At 36.7% G+C, this 25,598-nt stretch overlaps 1 protein-coding gene across 4 annotated transcripts in view; it reads left to right on the plus strand.

Moving 5' to 3' along the window:
* Nucleotides 1-25,598, plus strand: part of LOC110452499 (high affinity cAMP-specific 3',5'-cyclic phosphodiesterase 7A-like) — a 63,632-nt gene that overhangs the window by 32,157 nt on the left and 5,877 nt on the right. For 3 of the 4 annotated variants that reach the window (XM_021501059.1, XM_021501063.1, XM_021501060.1), the window contains exons 2-12: nt 1,284-1,344; nt 13,488-13,574; nt 14,045-14,187; nt 15,008-15,071; nt 17,203-17,298; nt 18,048-18,148; nt 19,947-20,078; nt 20,771-20,862; nt 22,564-22,645; nt 23,782-23,847; nt 25,014-25,110. In XM_021501059.1, coding sequence (XP_021356734.1) covers nt 1,284-1,344; nt 13,488-13,574; nt 14,045-14,187; nt 15,008-15,071; nt 17,203-17,298; nt 18,048-18,148; nt 19,947-20,078; nt 20,771-20,862; nt 22,564-22,645; nt 23,782-23,847; nt 25,014-25,110 — 1,021 coding nt within the window. Of the gene's footprint in view, nt 1-1,283; nt 1,345-5,661; nt 6,527-13,487; nt 13,575-14,044; nt 14,188-15,007; nt 15,072-17,202; nt 17,299-18,047; nt 18,149-19,946; nt 20,079-20,770; nt 20,863-22,563; nt 22,646-23,781; nt 23,848-25,013; nt 25,111-25,598 lie in introns of those variants that run through there. The other variant, XM_021501061.1, reaches the window with a different exon arrangement.

Genomic DNA, 25,598 nt, shown 5'->3' on the forward strand with positions numbered 1-25,598 from the left:
GTGAACTGCTTTATTACTGTGTTAGAGTTGTACCTATACAGGTGTGGAGACCTGGTATATTACTGTGTTAGAGTTGTATCTATACAGGTGTTGAGACCTGGTATACTACTGTGTTAGAGTTGTACCTATACAGGTGTGGTGACCTGCTATATTACTGTGTTAGAGTTGTACCTATACAGGTGTGGTGACCTGCTATATTACTGTTAGAGTTGTACCTACACAGGTGTAGTGATCTGGTATACTACTGTGTTAGAGTTGTACCTATACAGGTGTGGTGACCTGCTATATTACTGTGTTAGAGTTGTATCTATACAGGAATGGTGACCTGCTCTATTACTGTGTTAGAGTTGTATCTATACAGGTATGGAGACCTGCTCTATTACTGTGTTAGAGTTGTATCTATACAGGTATGGAGACCTGCTATATTACTGTGTTAGCGTTGTATCTATACAGGTGTGGTGACCTGCTATATTACTGCGTTAGAGTTGTATCTATACAGGTGTGGTGGCCTGCTATATTACTATGTTAGAGTTATACTTATACAGGTGTGGTGACCTGCTATATTACTGCGTTAGCGTTGTATCTATACAGGTGTGGTGACCTGCTATTTTACCGTGTTAGAGTTGTACCTATACAGGTGTGGTGACTTTCTATATTACTGTGTTAGAGTTGTACCCATACAGGTGTGGTGACCTGCTATATTACTGTGTTAGAGTTATCTCTATACAGGTGTGGTGACCTGGTATACTACTGTGTTAGAGTTGTACCTATACAGGTATGGAGACCTGCTATATTACTGTGTTAGCGTTGTATCTATACAGGTGTGGTGACCTGCTATTTTACTGTGTTAGAGTTGTACCTATACAGGTATGGTGACCTGCTATATTACTGTGTTAGCGTTGTATCTATACAGGTGTGGTGACCTGCTATTTTACCGTGTTAGAGTTGTACCTATACAGGTGTGGTGACTTTCTATATTACTGTGTTAGAGTTGTACCCATACAGGTGTGGTGACCTGCTATATTACTGCGTTAGAGTTGTATCTATACAGGTGTGGTGACCTGCTATTTTACCGTGTTAGAGTTGTACCTATACAGGTGTGGTGACCTGCTATATTACTGTATTGTGTTTACAGAATGCAATAACCTGGCATTGAAACTTGCAATATTATAACATTTTCAAGTTGTTTATTACAGTCAGGTTTTCCCTTCGGTACAGCTGTTAATTTAGTACTAAGATAATGTTATGCAGTGTTTTACATGTGTATTTATTTTCTGTTTCAGAGACGAGGAGGGATTTCCTTTGATAGAAAAGACAAGAATGCCATCTACGTCAGAATGCTTGGTATGTATGATTGTATCTGAATCAGGATAAATTGCTGGGATTTCCATGTTCAAATGTAACTGCAATTTGGCTGATATAGAATTTCAAAAGCCATATTTGATACATATTATTGCTATTAAATTGAATGATAACCACTAAAGCATTTCTAAGGTACAAAAGTTACAGACCTTCCCGTGTAAGCTGTAAGTTAGAAGCCATGGTGGCCATCTTGGATTTTGATTCTATCTAGAAAAGAAATACACTTCTTGATGATTGTTTGCAAGAACATTTGTACCTAGCAGTTTGAAATTAGCTTGGTAGAGTTTAAGAAAATTGTTTCAGGTCAGTGTCCTAATTTTCCTTATTGAACTTTGACCCCTTAAAAGGTCACACACTTGACAATTGACCTGTTACATTTATATATTGGAAAAAAACCACCAATACCATTCCTTGTGTTACCCATATCTAAAACCTTCATAAAGCCAAACACATTGAACTGTTCTGATAACAATAAGCCAGACTTATACAATATCTATAGGTATAGGTACTAATTATCATATTTTCACCTGCCTGTTTCTCCTTTACTGGTGATCTCCTACCGAACAAGGTGCTAATTGTCCTGATGGGAGCCGATTGTAGTCAATAATATCCCTTTATCCCTATCAAGCAATCGTTATACAAGTCATTGGCCAAGGGAACTCAGTCAGAGTTAATGTCACATAATTATTTCTACCCGTTGGATACATGATATTGACATCTAGGTACACGCAGGTAAGGCAAACATTTGGCACAATTTACCAGACAACTGACTATTCTTTATCGACAGACTTTTATTTTACATTCATGTTTTTACAACAAATATGTATACTCTGAACAGCTAGTGCATTTGTATATAGCTGTAAAACAATTAGACTATAACATACCAAATTATTATTATACCCCCGCAACGAAGTTAGGGGGGTATACTGGAATCACCGTCTGGATGTCTGTCTGTCTGGATGTCTGGATGTCGTCTGCAGTAACTTGTCTGGAAAACTCCTCCTTAATTAACAGGTGGATTTCATTGAAACTTTGCATGAATGATCGGTATCTTATGTAGTTGTGCATCAGCATTTTAATTTGGGATTTCAACCCTTTTTGATGGGGTTATGCCCCTTTTTGCAAAATACTTGTCCGGAAGACTCCTCCTTAATTAACATGTGGATTTCATTGAAACTTTGCATGAATGATCCGTATCTTATGTAGTTGTGCACCGGCATTTTAATTTGGGATTTCGATCCTTTTTGTTGGAGTTATGCCCCTTTATGCAAAATACTTGTCCGTGCAACTCCTCCTTAACTAACAGGTGGATTTCATTGGAACTTTACATGAATGATCGGTATCTTATGTTGTTGCGGACTGGCATTTTAATTTGGAATTTCAACCCTTTTTGATGGAGTTATGCTCCTTTGTGCGAAATACTTGTTTATTTTTTTTGATCTTAATAAAATAGTGATTATCATAAATCATTACTGGTGGGAGACTATATGGCTTTGCATAAGTAAGCTTTTAATTAGCACACAGTTCTGGTTTATATAGGAGCGGGGGTATTAGTTAGCCTTTGGCTTACAGTTCTAGTTATGATTTTCTTGGTAAATGTATTAAAATGCAAAGGCTATATTTACGTTTGGAAATAAACCTGTACTAAATTAACTTTTTAATTAAAAGATATCAGGAAACTTCTTGAAAAACTTGAATATACAAAATCACTTTATGGAATTTTGAACTTTTGCTGTCTACTATATTTCATAGAGGTATGCATACTTGACCTCTTGTTACATAACTTCAAGTTAATATACTTTATGAACCACCAATACTACTGAAGGGAACTTAACCTTTATTAGAAAAGGTTCTACTATTCAAACTGACCAACCTGAAGAAATTGTTTAGAAATATGTTAACTAAACTTTTAGTTGCACACCATCTGCATTCCATCCTAAAATCATTTTCTGTATCGGCCTATACCTTTTCACCTGGAGTCAACAAATTTAATACATGTATGAAGTTCATTTTTGGATTTCTGAGTGTTTTTCTTTTTATCAAAAGTAGATAATTGCGACTTATGTTTTGACCTCTGACACCAATCATTAAAAATGTTTTGTTGTGGGCCTATCTGGAGTTGATTAATTTGATAAACAGATTTTGGGATGGTGAAATGTCATGCACCAAAAGTAGGTGACTAACCAATATTTTAACTGCTCCAGCACTGTTTCACCAGGTTTGTGTTCGGCTACATTATCTGATGTACAGTATTAATATTCCAGTCTGTCAACCTTCACATTGTTCTGGGGTGCATTCTTGACATGTTCATTTCAACAGTCTTAAGACAAGCAGATGTTAAGAATATCCCTATAGACTGCCAACTGTTATGTACATACATGTACTGAGGTTATTAATTACAATTAAAAAAAAAAATCAAATTTCCATCACAGTACTTGTACTATACCGGTGTAGAACGGTATCACAAATATGTGTATTGGTTGTTTGGAGCCAAAACCTTGGCCAATAGAAAGTTATTTCCTTAAAGTGTATATACATTTATGTCTTTAATGTGCATGATAAAAAAATCAAATTTCCATCACAGTACTTGTACTATACCGGTGTAGAACGGTATCACAAATATGTGTATTGGTTGTTTGGAGCCAAAACCTTGGCCAATAGAAAGTTATTTCCTTAAAGTGTATATACATTTATGTCTTTAATGTGCATGATAAAAAAATCAAATTTCCATCACAGTACTTGTACTATACCGGTGTAGAACGGTATCACAAATATGTGTATTGGTTGTTTGGAGCCAAAACCTTGGCCAATAGAAAGTTATTTCCTTAAAGTGTATATACATTTATGTCTTTAATGTGCATGATAAAAAAATCAAATTTCCATCACAGTACTTGTACTATACCGGTGTAGAACGGTATCACAAATATGTGTATTGGTTGTTTGGAGCCAAAACCTTGGCCAATAGAAAGTTATTTCCTTAAAGTGTATATACATTTATGTCTTTAATGTGCATGATAAAAAAATCAAATTTCCATCACAGTACTTGTACTATACCGGTGTAGAACGGTATCACAAATATGTGTATTGGTTGTTTGGAGCCAAAACCTTGGCCAATAGAAAGTTATTTCCTTAAAGTGTATATACATTTATGTCTTTAATGTGCATGATAAAAAAATCAAATTTCCATCACAGTACTTGTACTATACCGGTGTAGAACGGTATCACAAATATGTGTATTGGTTGTTTGTAGCCAAAACCTTGGCCAATAGAAAGTTATCTCCTTAAAGTGTACATTTATGTCTTTAATGTGCATCTACTACATATCTTGAGTATGAGTTTCTTTATAAGTGATAAATCATAGAGTAAGTATAAAATTTGGTAATTGAATACATTATATAGATATTTATGGTTTGGACAGTTTTTGCATATTATTTTGATACATAATAGGAGTACTGAGGTAGCCTTGATAAAATATCTAAAGACAGGAAAATTATGAAGTAAATAAGTAATTTTGAAGATTAGTAAAATAGAATGTTTTGTGGAAATTGAAGGCTATTTCAGTTTTAATTAAGATTGTAGAAAAATCAAATCCAAATATAAATTTCCTTTTAAAAATGGTGATTGTTATTATCTTCTTGTCTAAATATTGAATAACCTTTCAAAAAACAAATTCACTGACATACAAGTATGAATTTAAGCTTACCATTAATGTGTAACTGTTTCAGCTTTGATAGTTATGCTGTACCCCCAGTGTCAGAATCCCACCTGAAAACTTTGAATGTTTTTAGTGTCATTTTTTACAGTGATTTATTTTCTATATTTTGGACGTTTTAATTTTTTACATCATCAGGTTTTTTCAGGGATCATTTATTTTTGGTAACTTTCAAAGGTTTTATTAAATGTATTTCAAACTTGTTAATGAAATGTACGCACTTTGCTGTTGCCTCCTGTGAACTATGCAATCATGAAATGTACTTCAGTGTCTTTTAATGGCCCTTATATGGTAAAAACTATCAATAAACAAAACTTTTAACAGGAGAATTATACAGAGAATCCACCTGAAAAGTAAATATTGTGTGACCTGTATCTATCTGCCGTGATGTGACCCTGATCTGTAAAACCGCACAAAAGATTTGTGGTAAGCAGCCAATGTAGTAATTGTGTGACCTATTTGAATGTAATAATGCACTGTATGATATTTAAACCTGCTGTAAGAACAATGGGCCCTCTATTGTAACCCCAATGCTGTGGTGGGGATCTGCTATTACACATACGGGCCTATTACACATGGGTCGTTAGCTGGGTTGTCGGGTGTAATGTGTGTAGGTTTTGTTATCTTTCATGGAGCCGTTTGATTGTCAGGCATGAAAATACTACAATGCAGTAAGCAGTGCCTGTATGTACGTCATAGATGGGCTAAGGACCAATACGTGATAACCGACAAATGTGTACCTATAGGCAAGATAGAACTGATAGGGCCTCATATGCAATGTAGTAATCACATTGGTCGGGACAACTAAACCCATCAGGTGCTGCCCTTCACCTGTTTGTCCAATCGTGTGATGTCCAGTAAACTGGACTCGGACATACTACATTAGGTCCTATCAGTACTACACATCTGTTGGCTGGACTGACCTGAGTAGTAACCATTGGTTGGGAGACTGACCTTGATCAGACTAAGACTAGCCTGTCTTGTACTGGTCAGACTTGTTATAGTGATGAATCTTTGACACATTGACAACCGGGACATCGGTCATCATTACCTGGGAGTAGGTGAACTCTGGATATATGAGTGTATGTAGCCGTATGGTCAGCTAGCATATGTGACTGACCCAAGGGTCAAAAGTGTGCTAATGACTTGGTCAGTGTATTCCCTTACACCTAGGGATTATAATCTGCTGCAAGAGAAGGAAACAATGTTATATTTTTTCTGTCAGTAAGAATATACCTTTGTTTCTTATGTCAACAAAGAGAAAGTGTAAGGAAACTTAAGATACATTCTGTAAGCAAAGATCCGGAATTGTGGAGGTCAACGGAATAACAGTGGCTGCACTTACGTTGGAGTAGATGTGCAGTGCTGAGGTATCCAGTGTTATAGAGTGTGCCAACACTTTGGAGGGATCTCTAGATCACAGGAGGCATACAGTATCTTGTGGCATCTTAGGTATGTTTAAATGAGTTGAATGTCTATCCCTTCAATCTATCATTACCATCTGTACCCATACAGACTATGGCCATTAGGCGTACATGTACTAGGAAATTTGTTTTGTAACTAATAAGCATCCCCTGCATATTGTTCGTGATCGGCGTACATTCTATAGTTAATGTATATATACTGCAACAAATTACAACCTGTGAAGTTGAGTATCAGTCCAAAATTCTGCAGCCTGCATGATATCATAAGCTATTTCAAGGCAGTGATATGTATGTAGCCAGTGCTATAGGAAGCTGTCTAGAAGTCGGAGCATCTTTCTGCCAATGTCTGAATTAGCATCCACTTACAGAACAGGCTCCTTTGCACTTTAATATAATAAATGATTTATGTTTCATGTGAAGCCTTGTTAATGCTGCTGTACATTGAAGGTATATGCAGGTATAAGTACAACATGGCTAAATATAGCATTATACTTATGTTAATTAAACTTGGGTAAAAATGGGCATTCCTGTTTAACATCAAGCATTATGAACTTATGTTAACTCATTCACCCCTGAAATTTCATTATGAACTATTCCAACCTTTGAATTGGAAGGGTTCAAATGTGTCTCTAGGGTTGAATGAGTTAATTAAGATGAAGGAAAATGCTACTGTTTTACCTAATTCGTGGCTATATGTTTAATAAACAATATTAAAACTTAGCTGATGTTTAAGACAAGCCGTTATTAACGTTTCAGTAAAAAAATATGTTTGCATCAAACTTATAGCTTATGTTAATTATATAAGATTACCTAACTCTACTGTTTAATAATGGATAATGGTTTTACATTTAAAACTTGACTAATATTTAAGATGAAGTATGAGTAATTTAGACAAAATATAGACAAATTTTAAGGTGAATGGTTTATATTGAAGATAAGAAACTGAAGGGCTAACCTTTTAGATAAAAAAAATGGCTGGTCAGATGCAGGGATAGGTTAGCCCCCTTCTCATGAATATTGAAGTGTTCAGAAAAAATAACCTCAAACACTTTTAATCACTTGAATGTCAGATTCTAGTTTTCAAACTAGGGGGAGATAAGCTAGTAATAAAATGCAGCTGGAAAATTCTTCATAAGAAACTGGTAGCCCATTCTAATGCATGATATATATATATCAATACTGTTTGTACCTTAACAGTAACGGTTTTATAAGATTTTGTGTATAAGTTTGTTGCTAACAGTTTATTGTCATAACAGTTATATACATTCCTAAGTTGTGCAACTTATTGGATATTCAACGGAAGAAGAATGGCTGTACTTAACGTTGGATAAATGGCATATATATAATACATAAGCAAACCTATTTATTCAGTATGATAAACACACAGTAGAATATCAAATCGTCATCCTTGTCAATATCATTAGCATCACCATCCTCCCTATCATCACAAAACTGGAGCTTCTAGTCGATACAAACTGATTCAAAACAAACATTCATTCTGTGGATACATAAACAGCTTTTGTAGAAATGTCGGTGGATAAAAATAGCAAGTGGAAGTAATATAGATTTTGCTTAAAAAATAACAAGAAGCGTTTTGTAAACATCATTTCTGTACGTGTCTGTGGCTTTTTATTACTCCAGGCTAAGTTTCAACTGTGTAAAAACTGATAATAAGAACCAGTTACAAACAATTGTAACTATTACAATGCCAAATTTATGGGAATCTGCTTCAGCATTGTCAACTTCAATTGACATTGTGTATAGTTAGTTTTATTGTGTAAGTGTTGAGCATTGTAAGCTTGTTTGGCTTCGTATAGTCTGTGTACAAGTGTTGAGCATTGTTAGCTTGTGTGGCTCTTGTTTACACTGTGCATAGTTAGTCTGTGTATAAGTGTTGAGCATTGTTAGCTTGTGTGGCTCCTGTTTACACTGTGTATAGTTAGTCTTTAAGGAAGTATAAGCATTGTCAGCTTACGTGACTGACTTGTTCATACTGAGTGTAATCAGTATAGAATATTTTTGAATTGTTAGCCTGTGTTGCTCCCGTTTTGCACATGTATTAAGACATTCAGTGTTGGAAATGTTCTATATATTTTATATAAACTTGTGTGATCTTGACCATCTTAGGTATGATGTCCAATTGTATCTATAAAATCCTGTGTAATTTATTTCTGAACATACTTAGAGTAAGATATCTGGCGTTATCTGTAAAACCAGTGCAATCTGGACCTTCTAGTTAGATGTCCAATTATACATGTATATGTATGAACCTTAATAATCTGGAACCATCTAGTTGGATGTCTGGTTTTATCTATATAAACCTGTGTAATTTGGATGTTCTAGTGGGATGTCTGGCTGTATCTATATAAACCTGTGTAATCTGGACCTTTTAGTTGGATCTTTGGCTGTATCAATATAAACCTGTATAATCTGGACCATCTAGTGGGATGTCTGGTATATCTATGTAAACCTGTGTAATATGAACCTATTAGTTGCATGTCTGGTATATCTATATAAACCTATATAAACTTTTTAGTTGGATGTTTGGCTGTATCTATATAAACCTGTGTAATCTGGACCATCGAGTTGGATGTTTGGCTGTATCTATATAAACCTGTATAATCTGAACCTTTTAGTTTGATGTTTGGCTGTATCTATATAAACCTGTGTAATCTGGACCATCTAGTTGGATGTCTGGCTGTATCTATATAAACCTGTGTAATTTGGATGTTCTAGTTGGATGTCTGGCTGTATCTATGTAAACCTGTATAATCTGGACCATCTAGTTGGATGTCTGGCTGTATCTATATAAACCTGTATAATCTGAACCTTTCAGTTGGATGTTTGGCTGTATCTATGTAAACCTGTGTAATCTGGACCATCTAGTTGGATGTCTGGCTGTATTTATATAAACCTGTGTAATCTGGATCTTTTAGTTGGATGTTTGGCTATATCTATATAAACCTTAATAATCTGGACCATCTAGTGGGATGTCTGGTATATCTATATCAACCTGTGTAATCTGGACCTTTTAGTTGGATGTCTGGCTTTATCTATATAAACCTGTGTAATCTTGATCCTCTTGTCTGTTAAGTATGGTTATTTACTGTATCTATAAAAAGAACTGTAATCTTTGCCTCTTGTTGGATGTTTTGCTGTAATTATTTCTAAATAAATGTGTAACTTATTAAAAAAACTGAATAAAAACAAAATGTGACTGTGGTACTGATGTGTTTAGGGAGGATTTCTGTGTAAATATCAGTTCCAGCCTTCGGACCCCCGGAGCAGTGTTGGCAGGTTATCATTTCAGGTTGTGCTTGAGAAAATATAAATGTTTGTGCTAAAGGGAACAGGAAACCGAGATTCAATGATATGATAAAATGTACAGAAATCTGCATTTGTTGTGAATGTGATAAAACGCACAAAAATTGTGAATTTTGTTGATAATAGGCTGTTATGTTACTGATAAAAGGCTTCAGAAATTGATAGCCACTCTAGCTATAGGCACATGAATTATATGAAAATTATTGATATACATGTACTTGTGACGATGTCTGTTCATTAAGGCCATTTGCACTTGACCAGGTTGTGACAAACACACACACACACACCATGTACACAAATCCTCCTGGACTGATGATGTTAATCAGGTCTAGTAACAAGGGTACTGGCAGGTGCTCTGTGTGTATCACAAAGGCCACAAACGGTGTGTATAGACAAATACACAGATAATGGTAAGCTCAGCCTATCAGTCAGGGCCATAGTAAATCTGTAAAGTGGATAAGTCTACTGACGTCATTCACTACATACCTGTGAACCTACCACAATGCCAGCTGACATCACATAAACAACCAAATCAACCATGCAGTACATATACTTCACAATAAAAGGGCTCCAAGTGCAAGCACATGGACATATGAACTAGATTTCCATGGACTGAAATCTTACCATTTTAGCATGTGGTATATCATAATTAGTGTATGGTTATAATGCTATTTCTAGACATTTTCTTCTGATTGGTAATTATGGATTATAAAAAGATTCTTGTGACACAACCAATAAGTGTTTATTATTATAGATTGGTTGTGTTACAAGAATCTTTTTGTGTTACAAGAATCTTTTCATAATAGGTTATAATATTATAAAGTTGCCAGGCAAATACATTCCGACCTGCCTTAGAGACAAACAGTTCACGCACACTGTATGCTACTTATTAAGAAATTTCCTGACTGGTTCATTTCCTTATATGAGGATTTTGTTTATTACCAGTTAATATCTATTTAGACCATTTCTGTTTCTCTCATGGATGGTCTATATAAAAGGGGTGCAGCTTCTCTGGAGGTTGGGGTCATTAAAAGATCACTTTTGCAATGTTGATAAACAGAATACCTTTTTTTTTTTTAAATTTATAAATAGTCAATTAATACTTGTACTAGCACTTCATCCAACTATGCTAGAAATCAGACATTAACTCATTCACCCCTGAACAAAATAACTCATTCACCCCTGAATACAATAACTCATTCACCCCGGAACACAATAACTCATTCACCCCTGAACACAAATTTGAACTCTTCCAATTCAAAAGCTTGGAATAGTTCATTATGAAATGTCAGGGGTGAATGAGTATAAGCTACTGTTGCATAAAAACCTCCTGGTTTGGGAAGCTTGTGAAACAGGTGGTTTTCCAGGCCAAGGAACAACAAAAGATGGAAAGGATGTTGTGCCTCTGTCTTGAGGCCTTGTCTATTATGAACTTTTTCATGGCATTGTTATATGTTTTGTCAGATCTTCAACAACAGTAAACAGGACATGCAGGCCCTAAATGTGCTTAGAAAATGGTGGCAGCTGTGCTCCATGCTTTCCAGTTCTTGCCTCATTCTAATTCTTCAGGTTTAACAAGATAGTGAGTCTTAAACAGAGAGGCACGGTAGTCTAGTGGTAGGATGCTGGGCTCATGACCGAAGGGTTGCGGGTTCAAGTCACAGCACTGTGTTGTCTGTTTGAGCAAGATACTTGAATTCAGTCTAAACAGCTGTAAATGAGTATGTGGTTGGGCAGTGCTAGAATTGTTGAATGCTTTAAGCTTCGAGCGCCAAAATGGCAGCACTGGTTGTATACTCCCAAGGGAGTTGAGAAAGATATTGGCTGTTTGCAAAAGGCCGTATAATCACGGATAATAAGTTGGGAACCGCTTTGAGACGACCTACGAACTAGGTTGTGATCTGAAGGAAGATTCCGTAGCCATAGGTCTGTTTGAAAAGCCATACACAAGTCATTCTTGTCCCTCGAAGGATTCATAACAGACCTGTTATTAAAAAAGCTAAGCATACACTCTGGGAGCCTTCTACTGCACTTACACAGTAGGAACAGTTTAGTGACAAGAAAGGAAGTTAATTTCCTGACTTGCTTTTGCTCTTTAGAAGTTTTTAGAGCTTTCTTGATCTCTTATAGCTCTTCCAATTGTTTAAATTGTGGCCAAGGCAGACTTCTTTAAGGTCTATCTCTTCTGGTGGGTGAGCCTCTGTTTCTGCCTCCCACTGAAGATCTGCTTTTGATTATCCTCTGCCTGGCAGATCTCAGATCTTCCACCTTCATACATTTAGGATATTTCATTCAGACAGGTGTTTCTGTGTTTCTGTGTGATATTCATCTTCTTCTGTCGACCAATAAAGAGGATGCATTTTCTGTGATTGGTGCATTTAAAGAGAGATTGATCTGTTCAGTTGATTGCAAATTTTCTTTCGACTTCATTCAGGGATGCAGCCTATATCATTCTCTGGCTTTGCTTTCTTAGCAGACCAGAGATGAGCTCTGCTCCTTCTTTGTTCCGATCAGAGGTTGCCACATGACAGACGGGGCCCAGAGTTTGACAACGCAGGCTTTGCAATAGAATCTGGTGGTTATATAGAATTTTATTAAGAAGGCAACTTAAAAATGTCTAAGTAATGTATCTTTGAAGTTTATCATAATGACTGTATCTGCCTTCAAATAGCATGCTGGTCATGCAGGTCCATGGGCCTCCCAAGGGAGGTCGTAAAATTTCAGGATGGGTGGGTAGTACATAATGTAGCAGACGTACATACTGAGGTTGTGGCTAGTATAATACCCCCTTGAATGGTTATGTTGAAAGTCCCAAATCTATAGAACATTTTTCATTCATGAAATTTGTTCTTGGTACAAATGTTTTTTGTCTTTTATGTGAAACAGAGTTCTTAGTAGTTAACTGTACTAATCCTTGATATGCCTTGCCTTCATCCCCAGCAGTAGGGGGCCGCGGTGGCCAAGTGGTTAAGGCGTCGAACATTCTGCTACCACTCGCCCTCCACCACTGGGTCACAGGTTCGAGACTTACGTGGGGCAGTTGCCAGGTACTGGACATAGGTCGGTGTTTTTTCTCCGGGAACTCTGGCTTTCCTCTACCACCAAAACCTGGCAGGTCCTTAAATGACCATAGCCGTTAATAGGACGTAAAAACACTAACAAAGCAAACCCCAGTAGGAGGGTCGTTGTAAAGTAGATACATATATAGTTAGAAAACATCTCGCAATTCTATGTAATAGCTATTGTTGAGAGATGTTTGTTTATGAGTATCCGCTTCATGGGTTACGTCCATTGTATATCAGAGCATACTGTGTTAACAGGATAAAATCCATGAAACATCTAAGAAATTGAGAAACCCTTTGCACATAGTAATTTATCTGGATGTTCTTACTTATTTAGAGATCAGTAATTATGTTTACAGAGGATTATTGTCTATGTATTTGGGACTGATATTCAACCCAATTTACAATTTGATTTTTTTTTTTATAGAATTTAATAAAGAGATATTCAAAAATATATATATTAAAAAAAAAAAATCAAAAAAATCTACAAGGTTTGTATTTCTCTGTTCAAATTGTTTCTTTTCTTTCAAGATGAGATGAGCATTACAGGCCCTAAAGAGCTCTTGTTAAGTTAATTCACACTTTTATATCTGTTTGTTGTAGGCGATGTCCAGATGAAATCCAAGCTGGAATGCTACCCAGAACGCCGGACTAATGCTGTGGCTGTGTCTGATCTCAAGCTCTTGGACAGTGAGTTCAAACTCCGATAGCTAGATTCGGTCTTTCGTATTGCAGAGTTATCTTCTCTTGGGAGCAGGTATTGATTGTTACGTCACTTGTTTGTGAGAGTAACGTCATCAATTTTTGAGAAAACAACATAATTTTCTCACACAAACCAATGATGTAACAATCAATCCCTGCTCCCAAGAGAAGATAACTCTGCAATACGCAAAGACGGAATAGTGGACAAGTGAACCATCAAAACAATGTTCTTATATCAGTGTATCATTTTGTATACATCAGTACAGACCAAATATAGGAAACATATATTCAAGAGAGAAATTCATGATAAAGCAATAATATGTTCCAACAGTCAATTGCATATTATATAAAATAAGAAACATTTAAAGCACAAAAATTAACATTTGTAGACTTAAACCCGAATTCTCAACTAACTAGGTTTGACTAATATAATAAGATTTAGAAACAAATTATTACAGAGGTATCGTCCAAAGACTACAAAATACGATGGGGATCCAGATTTCAAAGTTTGCATAAAACAAGACGACGCCATCGTCCAATCCTTAAAATGACACAAGCCAGTAACTCGTTGTTGGACCAGCTGTATAGCAAACAAGCACAGGTAGGTACAATGATCACTGTCACTCATGAGCGATCATTCTCCCATCAACGATCAATTTCATTTTGAATATTAATCTCAGTGATCACAGTCACCCATCATTTATCACAGTCACCATCAGTGATCACAGTCACCCATCAGTGATCACAGTCACCCTTCAGTGATCACAGTCACCCATCAGTGATCACAGTCACCCATCATAGATCACAGTCACCCATCATTGATCACAGTCACCCATCATTGATCACAGTCACCCATCAGTGATCAGTCATACATCACATCATTGATCACAGTCACCCATCAGTGACACAGTCACCCATCAGTGATCACAGTCACCCATCAGTGATCACAGTCACCCGTCAGTGATCACAGTCACCCATCAGTGATCACAGTCACCCATCACATCATTGATCACAGTCACCCATCAGTGATCAGTCACCCATCAGTGATCACAGTCACCCATCATTGAGCACAGTCACACATTAGTGATCACAGTCACCCATCAGTGATCACAGTCACCCATCAGTGATCTGTTGTCCATCAATAATTACTCAAGATTCAAATTTGGTTAATGTACATTCAAATCAATGATAATTAATCATTTAATTAAGAGTTCTCTTCTATCAATGATCACATTGACAATGATCAGTCTCTTTAAGAATCAGTATTCAAGTATCAGTCTCCTGTCAAAAATAAAACCATACTCATTGAAGGAACTTACTGGGTTTTGTTATATGTTTTTGTGGATTTAATATGGACACGCATACATTGTATTGTTTTACCATATGAATTGAGTATAATTAAACAATGTCTTGTTTGTCAGTGCTTGATGACCAAACTAGACTGCTGGAGTGTGAACATGTTTCATCTGGATATAATAACGTGTGGTAAGTACAACAGTTCAGTGGAGTGTAGCCTTGTGTCGGAGCAATCATACTGGATATAATAACGTGTGGTAACTACAACAGTTCAGTGGAGTGCAGCCTTGTGTCGGAGCAATCATACTGAATATAATAACGTGTGGTAAGTACAACAGTTCAGTGGAGTGTAGCCTTGTGTCGGAGCAATCATACTGGATATAATAACGTGTGGTAAGTACAACAGTTCAGTGTAACCTTGTGTCTGAGCAATCATACTGGATATAATAACGTGTGGTAAATACAACAGTTCATTGGAGTGTAGCCTCATGTCTGAGCAATCATACTGGATATAATAACGTGTGGTAAGTACAACAGTTCAGTGTAGCCTTGTGTCTGAGCAATCATACTGGATATAATAACGTGTGGTAAGTACAACAGTTCAGTGGAGTGTAGCTTCGTGTCGGAGCAATCATACTGGATATAATAACGTGTGGTAAGTACTGGATATAATAACGTGTGGTAAGTACAACAGTTCAGTGAAGTGTAGCCTTGTGTCGGAGCAATCATAATTTTACCCATTTATCTACGTTAGCAATTACATCCTGGTTGTATCTCGTTACTTGAAATACCTTGGATTGGCCGACGACTCGACGTTACAATGTTGTTATTATGTAACAAAAATCTGTTTACATTGATGCATCTTTAGTAATCAAAATAAGTGCTGTATGGCGAATGAGATTTTAATCTAGAAATGATAATTGCTTTCCATTAGCATATTAGCGGGGTTTGTCCCCAGTATATTGCTGGCTGATGACATTATCTGTGTACTAGAACAGCAATGATTCAGCCTGAGTTGACTTTGTTATGTATTCAATCATTTAATTAGGGAACGATATGATAGCTTTGTAACATTTCTTCCGAAGGAGTTTAATCTATCAATTGTATTAAACATTCCTGATTGATAATAGGACAAAAAAATATCTTTCATGTTCAGTGGTACGTGTAGGATAGGGAAAATTCCATCTAAGGGTTTTCAAATTTGATAAAACCGAGGCTTGCCGAGAGTTTAGCCCCATATTGAAAATCCTGAGGATGCAATTTTGCTTTTCTACACCCCTGGGCATGAAAGATTATTTTTCTGTTGTTTCAATCACCAGGATAAGCTCAGTTGGTCTGATTGAGCAATAATCCATTTCACTATAATTTTTGTGATTTAGACAGCTAATAAATTGTGTTCCTTTTTAATTTCGTTTTGTCATCGCAGCATTAAGATTTCCCCTATTTCATCATGTTGTAACACTTTTGTCCTGTTGTGACATCACACTTTGAAGTGGGAGTGTTATTTCTTGTCCTGAACTAGCTGTTTTGTCATACACACAAAAGAACGAGAGAAAACTGTTGTATAACAGTCCTAGTAAAAACCTGACAACTGTATAGCTTCCCCTAGCAACCAACAAAGAAAATGACAACATTAAATTGTGATATTCCTACTAAAAACATAATTGTTTGTATTTTTTCAAAATGCTAGAAGAGATTATAGGAAATGGTTTGTGATATAGTTCAACTAAAGAACATGTTCTGGAATCAGGTTGTCCCTCTGTCCATCCATACAATTTTGTCTCCAATACTTTTTTTCTAAATTACAAAACAGATTTCAATGAAAAGGAACACAAACCTACTAGTGTGACTGCTGTAATGTTTTCATTGCTATTAGAGGATTTAAAAAGTAGAGAGCGGTAAATTTTAAAGTTTGTATCTCTTCTGTCCATCTGTCTATATATATGGCTGTCTGACAGCATATACTCGTTAACGTTTTGAAATTTCCACTGGGGAGATTCTGCATGCTCAAAATTATAACACCAATCCAATGTGTGTATATATACAATGTACCTGCTAGAGACAAAATAACTCTTTAAAATGACATATTTTGGGTCGTTCTTTTTGGGGTTTAATTTCTTAGATCTAAGAATATAGAAATAGTTTTACAAACTCACTGGTTGAAAATACTAAATGCAAGGGTTCGAAATCAGAGTCTCCCTCCTAAATAGGGAGAGTTGACAAGTATGTGACAGTACTTGTCACTGTTCTAAACGTGTATAAAGTTGATAAAATATTTGTGTACGCTTGATCCTGTAGTGTATTAATTTGTGTGTTTCAGGTCGACCGCTGTTCCATGTTGCTTTCCACCTGTTCCAGCATTACAACCTGATAGAGACATTCAGTCTGGATCCTATGAAGCTGCTGAGAACATTTTGTTAGTATTTGCATTGCTAAATATGTGGTAAATTATTCTTGATGTACAAGAAACAAAAAGAAATTCCACACCAGTTATTAACAGAACAGTTTCTCAATCAACCCTAGGCTTGGTGGTCAGTGTCATTCGAGTAAAGAATCGCTATAGATCTCTTGTAAGTTTTGCAAGATGTATATTTCTACCAGGAGACTTTATTAATAATTTTCGATGCAGGTAAATAATTAATGTACTCAATGAAAACACCATTGCCAAAGTAATCAGCAGTAGAACAATATACTATGCACTATAACAGGGTAAAGATTTTTAAGTCCCAAAAGTTATTGCAATACAAAGCTTGCATGACAATACATTTTAATTTATTGCACCTCACACGAAAAAGTGTATCTCATGGCGATCCTGTTTAACATTCATGTATATAATCTATAATTGTGCACAATTGATAAAAAACAAAAACAAAAAAAAATCTTAATAAACTAACAAAACTTGATAAGAAAATTTAATACAGAAGAGGGAGATTTTTCATGTGCTATGTCAACTTTTTTTTAGGATCTGAATAAAAAAAAAAAGTCAATTGCATAAATCAACATAAATTTTGTTTTCCAACCAGTCAAGTGGGAACAGATCATCATCATGGGAGCATTGACAGTCCCATAGTCTGTTCACAGTGTATTCATGTAAAACCTAAATGTTATCCGCCTTACAACCTGAAACATTATCCACATGTATGTTTTGTTTTGTTTGTACTGCAGCATTGATTGAGGAGGGTTACCATGACAACAATCCCTACCACAATGCTGTTCATGCGGCTGATGTAACCCAAGCCATTCACTGTTACCTTCAGGAGAAACAGGTGAGACTAAAGGAGCTGACTCAAAACCAAACCCACCTTAATCTTAGCACCTTTATTTAAAGGAGCAAAACTGTGTTAACCAAACCCTCCTTAAACTGGAAACCTGTATATTGGAGCCAACTTGTCTTAACTAAACCATTCCCAAACTGAAAACCTGTATAAAGCAAACCTGTCTTAATCAAACCCTCCTTTATCAGGAAATATGTAAAAGGAGCAAACCTGTCTTAACCAAACCTTCATAAAACTGGAAACCTGTAGAAGGAGGAAACTTGTCTTGACCAAATCCTCCTTAAATTGGAAACCTGCATAAGGAGCAAACCTGTCTACAACAAACCCTCCTTAAACTGGACACATGTATAGGGAGCAAATTTGTCTTAACCAAACCCTTCTTTTACTGGAAACCTGTATAAGGAGCAAACCTGTCTTATTCAAACCCTCACCAAACTGTGTTTAATGATCTCTAATATAACCAATATGGCGGCTACTGAATTCGATATGAACACTCGTATATTCACCACCAAATATTTATTGAGACTTATGGAAGTAATTATGGATATTTTAATATAAGTCAGGATAAAACCTGCTTGTATTTAGAAAAACCTTAACTTCTTTGTAACCTCAATCAATCTCCATTCGGAACCTGCACTACGACGCTGTTTTGAATACAATGAATCGTAATATTCGTTGCTGGACAAATGTCGATATTTCAGTCATAGTCAGCTGCCAGCTAGTCATAATGCTGCGAAAATGAAGACTTGTGGGAGGTGCGTACGGAAAGAGTTAAACTGGAAACCTATATATGGAGCTGACCTATATTTTTGTGTAGCTTCCTGGTTTTGCAAAGGTTATCGCAGACAGATTGTTTTGTTTAAGATGGAAAACTGTTGCATGCCTATAGCATTTAATAGGATTTGACAGACAATTTATCACAAGTTCTGAGTGATGATCAATTTATTATAACTTCTAATTCATATGAGACAGAATGACAAACAATGTCAGAGGTTTCCGGTTTAAAAATAATTGAAACAAAACGTAACTTTTATATCATCCTGGCCAAGACAATGCGATAGGGAAGAAGTGGTGCAATGTCTTATTATCAATTTTTTTTTTTGGGTGGTCGGGTAGTGCAGTGGATATCGCACTCGCCTTTTACCAAGGCGGCCGGGGTTCTATTTCTCGATCGGACATGAAAACGTATGGGTTCACTTGCCCGGCCACATGGGTTTTCTCCAGGTACTCAAGTTTCCTCACACATGAAGACCCCAGCGCGCAAACATTTGGGCCAACAGGAGTGATAAATATAAGTTGTAATAACTGGTTTCTTAATTTTTTTAGTCTGCTTTGTTATTATATGTATTATTTTGATGCTTTTAGATACCCATCGTTGTAAATGAAATATGATTTACACAATGAAATCGGTTTTCTTCTTTGTAAGGACGGACAACATTATTTACACGAAAGTATTGAAACGTAGCTTTAGTACTGAAGAGGCCATATTTATTTGAGGCCCCGGAAGGGACACTTGTAGACAAGAGCGAAATTGAATAGTTTTTCAAACTGAAAGGTGCGAGTAAAAACAATTACCAGTAGCCGAGTGAGTTTGGTATATCAGTCTCATCAGCCTAAGATTCTGTAACATCCCAACCGCGGCTTACACCTCGGTTGAGATTATATTGCAGAATCTTAGCCCTCGACTACGATAAACCAATCTCGCTCAGTTACAGGTAATAGATTCATTCAATCATTTATGACGATTTTCAAGATAATCACTCATTACAATTGTATTTTTTTTTTACAGCTACAGAATACTATACCTCCTTTTGAAATCATGACCTGCTTACTGGCTGCTATGACACACGACCTTGATCATCCAGGGGTCAATCAAGCGTTCCTCATAGCAACAGCCAATCATCTTGCTGCATTATATGAAGTAGGTATCACAAAAAAAGAGCACCTGTCCAGAATAGCATAAAAAATCTTTCTCACCTGGTTAATATCACTTAAATACAAAGTATACAATGGAAGCACTCATATCTATTTCATATTCAGTCCTTCTCCTCTACTAGCATCTCCTTGGCAAAAAAATAAAATAGTACACAAATAAATATTTATGACAATGCAATAGAAAAAATTATTTCCTCTGTCTGGTGATGGTGGCACATGGTTTCTATGGTGAACATGTAATACAAAATCTTTAGCTCAACTGTCTGTCATCCACCTGTCAACTAAACATAAAAAGACTACTAGTCCAGAGTGGCTAAATGAGGATTGACCAAATTTGGTGGAGCATCCTTGGTACTCTAATTTGTATAAACTAAGGCTTGTCAATTCTATATGCCATCTGGTTCATGTTTTACATCAAAGCGTACATAGGTGACGATCTATTTATCAGATGAAGATGAGAGTGTTCATATCATATTAGTCATTAAAACATCTAACATAAACAGTTCACTGTTTGTGCTATATTTGGTTGTTTGAGTAGTTTTACGTCAGCTTCACCACTGAGTAGTTTGGTTATCCAGCAGATGAAAACTTATACTATATGAACCTTTATTCAATCTATATACTTACGGAACTGGAGAAAAATGTTGTAAAAAACGTTGTTATATATTTGTATTTAAGAACACGTCTGTGCTGGAGAACCATCACTGGAGGTCAGCTATTGGAGTCCTTCACGAGACTGGATTGTTAAGTCACTTCAGTTCCATGGAATGGTGAGTAAAACATCCACATAAACAAGTTAATCAAGTTCTTAACCCTTTCATCCCTATGTTACTTAAGTAGACTCTACCATGCATTGATCTGGATGTGTCCATTATGGGGAAAGGGTTAAAAGATCACAAACAGTTGAAGGGATACAAGTTGCTCTTTTACATGGTACCGTGATGTTGAAAAAGGTTGAATGTTCTCCTTCTATTTTCATATATTGGTTAATTACAGATCTCTGCAGGTGGCAGGTCATATGTTTTAAGAATACTTGGTATTCAACAAATTTAAGGTTGGTTTGATATTGTCAGGTATAGATCTACAAAATCGGGAGGGACATGACAAATTGCAGAGCAGCTCTGCTAATTATAGATTTTTAGCATGTCACATGTTATATCATGATTTATGTAAGTAATAAACAGTAAAATGAAGATTAATAATGATTTGTAACATCTTATATAAACAACAATTCATAACGGTTAATAAATTCTGTATTAAACTAGAATGGATGTAAGCACATGAAACTATATCTGGGACTTAGTTACCCAGTCATTTATCCATTTTCGGTAAAGTTCATTTTACAGTGTCACCAAAAGAGATGAAGGGTATGATATATTGTATATCAGGAAATGTTCACCCAGTCAAACTTTTGCCCTTTGCCTGTAAAATACAAAAATCGCCCAGTGTTAATTTTGCCTTTAACTTTTTAGCTCACCTGGTGAGCTTATGCCGTACCGCAGCGTCCGTCGTCCGTCCGTCAACTTTCCCTTTAAAACGCTACTAGTCCTGAACGGCCAAACAGATTTTGACTAAATTTGGTATGGAGCTTCCTTAGGCCAAGGTGACACAATTTTGTATAAATGGTGGGTGTGGCCCCCTGGGGGCAGAGGGGCAGGACCAAATAGGGGAAATAGAGGTAAAACCATTAAAATCCTTCTTCTACTGTAGGGGTTAAGGGATTTTATGCTTATTTACTCTGGAGCATCCTTGGCCCAAGGGGACTCAATTTTATATAAACGGTGGTTGTGGCCCCCCTTGGGGCAGAGGGGTGGGCCAAAAAGGGGAAATAGAAGTAAAACCTTTAAAATCCTTCTTCTACCCTAGGGATTAAGGGATTTTATCCTTATTTAGTCTGGAGCATCCTTGGGGCAAGGGAACTCAATTTTGTATAAACAGTGGGTGTGGGCCCCCTGGGGCAAAAGGGCGGGACCAAATAGGGGAAATAGAGATTAAACCTTTAAAATCCTTCTCCTAGCATAGGGATTAAAGGATTTCATCCCAATTTGGTTTGGAGCCTCCTTGGGCAAAAGGGACACATAGCAAATACCTCAAAATCCTTCTTCTGCTGTAGGAATGATAGGATTTTGTCCAAATTTGGTATGAAGCATCCTTCGGAAGGAGAACCAATATTGAATAAATGGTGGGCCTGACCCCTCCGGGGGCAGAGTTGCGGGCCCAATAAGGGATATAGAGGAATAGCTTTAATATCCCTTTTCTTCCATTGGGATGAAGGTTATTTTGACCTAATTTGAACAGTAGCATCTTATTGGGAAGGGAAATCAATTTTGTACAAATGGTAGGTATGACTCTCTACAAACTGGCCGAATGATATGGTACCAGTGATGTTCGGTTTAGATGGATTGGTTAACAGCACCAGTATACTGGGGAGTTAAGTACACTTCTAAATTACTGTTTTTACTTTGAATTAGGGAGAGATTGGAATCACAAATAAAGTCACTTATACTGGCCACCGATATAACACGTCAACAAGAGTTTTTGACACGATTTAAGGTGAGTATAAAATCTATCACGCCAGTGTGATATAGACATGGAAGTCTCAACAGGTCAGATTTTCATAGTCCATATGTTGCTCTACTAATTTCTTATCAACAATCCTCTTATCCATAAACTAGAGATTTCAGTCCGCGTCACACTGGAATAGGTGATTATTTCTCTCTCATAACATTTATTTTAATAAATCATACTGAGTATCCTTAATGTAGACAGTCTTGGTGCTTTTTGTTGAATTACCCATGAAGAGTTCCATATTTATTTCTCTTTTTTTTCCGGACTGAAAGGATGAGTGTCTATAAGGCCTTATTTTGGGCCCCGGTATATTCAGATGATGTCCTATTGTATGACATGTGGAAAAACTAAGGTTAAACTTTGACCGAAAGTGGGTTTCTGGGGGTACCAAAAGGGTAGGGTAAATCACAAATACAGTTTTCTTAAAAACAACCCCCTGTCTTAATCCATCGGTTTATATAAACAATCTTTAAGTGATGACTGGATTTCTGTCATTTTTCATTCTGTTACATATGCTTGTCTAATTTATACATGTTTTCATAAACAGAAATGATATTATTTTGGTTTTTAAGCTCATTTTGAAACCCAGAAACCCACTTCCGGTCAAAGTTTTACCTTGGTTTTTCCGCATGTCATACAATAGGACATCTTTGAACATACCGGGGCCAAAAAAAGGACCTTATAGACACTATCCTTTGTTTGCCAATTTGCTATATCAAGGAGATATTTATACATGTACCTGCTGATTGTACTTTGAGCAGGGAGCTTATCCACCGGTTGCAATATTTGTTATGTTGATATCATTCTGCAACATAAGTGGGATTAATTTAAAAATTATCTCTAAAATTCACATTTCTGAATGATTCCTGCGAATTTCAATGCAAAGACTGAAATTTGATATGGAACAAAAGACTACATGTGTAAACGGTCTTCAAGCTAAGTTTGTTCCTACCTACATAACATTGGAATGTCTTGTCATGTGGAGTAGATGGATTAATTAGTAGACTGTATTATGTAGCTTTTCTTACTGACTTAAACCCTAAATCATAACATAAGTCTTGTATACAATTGCTAGTTTTTGATTATTTTTTATTATAATTATCTTCATGTGTCGTTCACAGAGATACCTAGATAGTGGAGACTATGACTCGGCCAGAAATCCATCACATCAACATTTCATGTTACAGGTAAAAACATATTTATTCTTCACTTTTTACTTAAGTATTGCCCAGAGGTCTGTGACAAATATAATGAAAAGGGGATGAGGTGGGATTTGGCAGAACAAGTGTGGAATTTATTGTGACATCAGACAGTAAACTTGTGAAACATCTGATGTGAGATTGGTTGGGTGTTGGGGAGGAATGAATGTGTGATGACATCAGAAGTTATTTCATGAAACATCTGTGTGATATTGGTAGGGGGCGGCAGATGATATTGGTAGGGTGTGGCAGATGATGTTAGTGGGGTATGGCAGATAATATTGGTGGGGTGTGGCAGATGATATTGGTTGGACATGGCAGATGATATTAGTAGGGGGTGGCAGGGATGTTAGTGGGGTATGGCAGGTGATGTTGGTGGGGTGTGGCAGATGATATTGGTGGGGTGTGGTACATTATATTGGTCGGACGTGGCAGATGATATTGGTGGGGGGTCGCAGATGATATTTGTTGGACATGGCAGATGATAGGTCGGACGTGGCAGATGATATTGGTGGGGTGTTGCAGATGATATTAGTTAGACGTGGCAGATGATATTGGTGGGGTGTGGCAGATGATATTGGTTGGACATGGCAGATGATATTAGTAGGGTGTGGCAGTGATGTTAGTGGGGTATGGCAGATGATGTTGGTGGGGTGTGGCAGATGATATTGGTAGAGTGTGGCAGATGATGTTAGTGGGGTATGGCAGATAATATTGGTGGGGTGTGGCAGATGATATTGGTGGGGTGTGGCAGATGATATTTGTCGGACGTGGCAGATGATATTGGTGGGGTGTCGCAGATGATATTTGTTGGACATGGCAGATGATAGGTCGGACGTGGCAGATGATATTGGTGGGGTGTGGCAGATGATATTGGTCGGACGTGGCAGATGATATTGGTGGGGTGTGGGAGATGATATTGGTGGGGTGTGGCAGATATTGGTCGGACGTGGCAGATAATATTGGTGGGGTGTGGCAGATGATATTGGTGGGGTGTGGCAGATGATATTAGTGGGGTGTGGCGGAGAAAGGAATTAATCATACCGTGACATTAGGACGTTATTTCATGAAATGTCTGTGGAAGATTCTACTACCTTGTCTGACTATATACAACCATCTTTATCTGTTAAAAAAATGAGTTTGTTGTATTACAGATAGCTCTAAAGTGTGCAGACATTTCCAACCCGTGTCGTTTATGGGACATCAGCCGTAAGTGGAGCGACCATGTTTGTGAGGAGTTTTTCCGACAGGGTAAGTTCAAGGGCAGGTTCAAGGGTAAAGGGAAATTCCTGTGTACACAAAGTCAGAGTTTTCCCGACATGGTAGGTTCAATTTCTATGGGTTTCTCCCAGTTTTTGGTTATCCATGAAACCCAGATTATTTCTAAAGTTGTTTTTGGTTCCATGGTTATTTGTATGTTTTCTAACTTGGTGACTGATTTGACATTATTTTGGAAATATTTCATGGCACCAACACCCATACAAGATAAGTCTTGATACATTTGGTAAAATATCATAGTTTCAATTAACCACTTACTAAGGTAGATAGAATATTTTCTTATGACTGTACTTACTAAGGTGAAATATATATTTTCTATTGCAAACAAGAGTTTGTGCAGAAAAAATAATCTCATATTTCTAACGTGTACGGTAAACATATCGTTAAAGGTTTTAATTTCGTCACGACGCCTTTTCGGCATTGCGGCATGGAAGTTTTCCAAATTCATGACGTCACATTAT

This window comes from Mizuhopecten yessoensis, unplaced genomic scaffold (genome assembly GCF_002113885.1).
Source record: "Mizuhopecten yessoensis strain PY_sf001 unplaced genomic scaffold, ASM211388v2 scaffold6719, whole genome shotgun sequence".
NCBI lineage: Eukaryota > Metazoa > Mollusca > Bivalvia > Pectinida > Pectinidae > Mizuhopecten > Mizuhopecten yessoensis.